Genomic DNA, 2,371 nt, shown 5'->3' with positions numbered 1-2,371 from the left:
GGTGACCAGAACTGCACAGCGTACTTAAGATGCGGCCATATTATGGAGTTACAGAGTACAAGAACAATTTCTTTATTCCTACACTGAAACTACAGTACTTCTGGATGTAGCATAGAAAAGTCTGAGCATTTTTCTCTACACTGATGCAGTACTTGGTAAATCTGACAGAGAGAGAGAGAGAGAGAGAGAGAGACCACATAAATTTTATTTCTGCCTATATTATTAGGAGATAAAATGCACGTCATCAAAATATACCCTGATACCTATGACGGCATTCTGTTTAATTTTTAAGATTCCTAAACGCCTTTAGGTAGCATATGGGAGAGATGATTATCTCGCTTCAATATAATTGCGATTTATATTTACAGCTTTATTCCATCTAAGACCACATGTTTATAGATATTCTTCAGAAGAAGCTGAGTTTGGTGGGTTAGATAGAGCCTGCGTTAAATACCCACTATATACTGAAAAATAAATCATCGGAGCCTAATAGTCTGAGCCCTGGATTCTTAAAACGACCTATTATAATTTTTCTATTTCCGGACGATAATACAGATCTCTGGAAATTTTCAGTATGTAAAGGTTAGATACAGCCTTGATTCACTCCTTCACTACGAACAAGATGTTTGAAACAATGGACTATCATTAGCAATAAATTAAAAACTCGTCCTTGATCAGTTAAGTATGACTGAGGGTTGTATTGTGCAGGTGAGGCAGGATTAATTATAACACTATACAACAAGAAAAGGTTACGTACTGTATAAAGAGAGAGCAAGAGAGTGGTTTGCTTAACTGTATGAAAATGGCGTCTCTCTCTCTCTTTTTTTTTTTTTTTTTTTTTTTTTTTTAACATGGTTTATTGCAGAGCTACATTTGGTGTTGTCAAGGACTTAAGAGTTACTTTCGAAATCTAAGCTAAAGCAACTAGGTTTGAATCTAGTCCTATCTATAGCTAACTGGTAGTAGAAAATTTACATATTGACATACATATTGATTATGATTATTGTTATCGACACTAGTGCTACCTATAGCTAATAATTATTTAGTCTCTTGCCGACGCCACCCATCTGTTGACCTCTCGCTTGAAGGCATGTAGGGAGTCGCTGTGGCCGATGTCAGTGTTACGCACCAGCTTGTTCCACAGGCGGCCATATCGGGGTAGGAAGGAGCGGAAGTGGTGTTCCGTCCTGGAGTAGGGGACGTCCACTTGTTGCTGTCTGAATGGGGCTGCTCTGGTGGCGTGTGTGGCCGGTGGGGACGAAGGCAGTTGCAGGGTTAATAGGTGGCGGGTATGTAGGATGTGAGCCTTGTGCATCACGCACAGACCTGCCACATCCCTGCACTCCTGGAGGGGTTGGAAGGGGGCAGGCTGGTGTGGGGCTGCTTTGAGTTGCACTAGTCGTTGAGCTCTGGCCTGGACACGGTCTAGGGTGGCCAGGTAAGAGGGAGGGCATGAAGACCAGGCAAGTGGAGAATACTCCATGACAGAGCGAACTTGTGCCTTGTAAAGCACCTCCACTCCCTTGGTGTCCAGCAGGTGAGATATTCGGCAGACACAGTTCAGTCTCCAGGCTGCATTCTTTACCACTTTCCTGGCATGGCTGGTGAACGAGAGGCCCGCAACATACTCAACTCCGAGGATGTTGATGAAGTCCTGTAGAGGAAGCTTTCTTCCCTCTAGCTGTACATCCGGTGGGGCAAGTCAGCTAGGTCCTACCTTCGGGAAATAAGCATGAGCTGTGTCTTGTCAGGGGCCAGGGTTACTTGACATCGCTTGCTCCAAGACACAATGTTCTCTAGTGCTTGGTTGATGCGGAGGACTGTCCTGCCACTCACTTCTGTCACAGGAGAATGACAGAGTGCAGTCATCCGCGTATGCTTTAGCCTCTGGGATGAATTGGAGGATGTCATTGAAGTATACATTCCAGAGGAGAGGCCCGAGTATACTGCCTTGGGGAACACTAGCCATTACGGGGAATTGGTTGGATGTGTGGCCTTTTACTACCGTTCTGAGGGTCCTACAACTGAGGTAATCCTGGATGAGGTTCAGAAGGGCACCGCGCACACCCAGGCTCCCCAGTTTGGCGATGATGCCCTGGTGCCACACCCTGTCAAAGGCTCCAGCTATGTCTAGAGCCACAACGAGGTGTCCAATCCTCTGTTGAGAGGGTGATTCCAAGCAGCGGACTGAATGAGGAGGAGGTCAGCAGCCGACTTCCCCTTCCTGAAGCCAAACTGCTTGGTGTTGAGGAGATGGTGGGAATCCAGGAAGCTGGTGATCTTGCTGGCCATGAGTGACTCCATTACCTTTCCTACGATGGATAGAAGGGATATTGGTCTGTAGTTCTTTGGGTCACTTTTGCTATTTTTC

General features: G+C 45.6%; 1 protein-coding gene across 1 annotated transcript; it reads right to left on the bottom strand.

Moving 5' to 3' along the window:
- Positions 1–1,042: 1,042 nt before the first annotated feature.
- On the bottom strand, positions 1,043–1,869 carry LOC145405887 (uncharacterized). Its single transcript, XM_080277143.1, has 2 exons — positions 1,718–1,869; positions 1,043–1,601 (listed from the first exon to the last, which is right to left on the bottom strand). Exons 1-2 carry the CDS (start codon positions 1,867–1,869, stop codon positions 1,043–1,045), a joined length of 711 nt encoding a protein of 236 aa, XP_080133269.1.
- Positions 1,870–2,371: the final 502 nt, after the last annotated feature.

Source organism: Coenobita brevimanus, chromosome 68, assembly GCF_032717465.1.
Source record: "Coenobita brevimanus isolate Jiangsu-jjx chromosome 68, ASM3271746v2, whole genome shotgun sequence".
Classification (NCBI taxonomy): domain Eukaryota; kingdom Metazoa; phylum Arthropoda; class Malacostraca; order Decapoda; family Coenobitidae; genus Coenobita; species Coenobita brevimanus.
The sequence above is the reverse complement of the archived record's forward strand: the minus strand, read 5'-3'. Positions and strand labels throughout refer to the sequence as shown.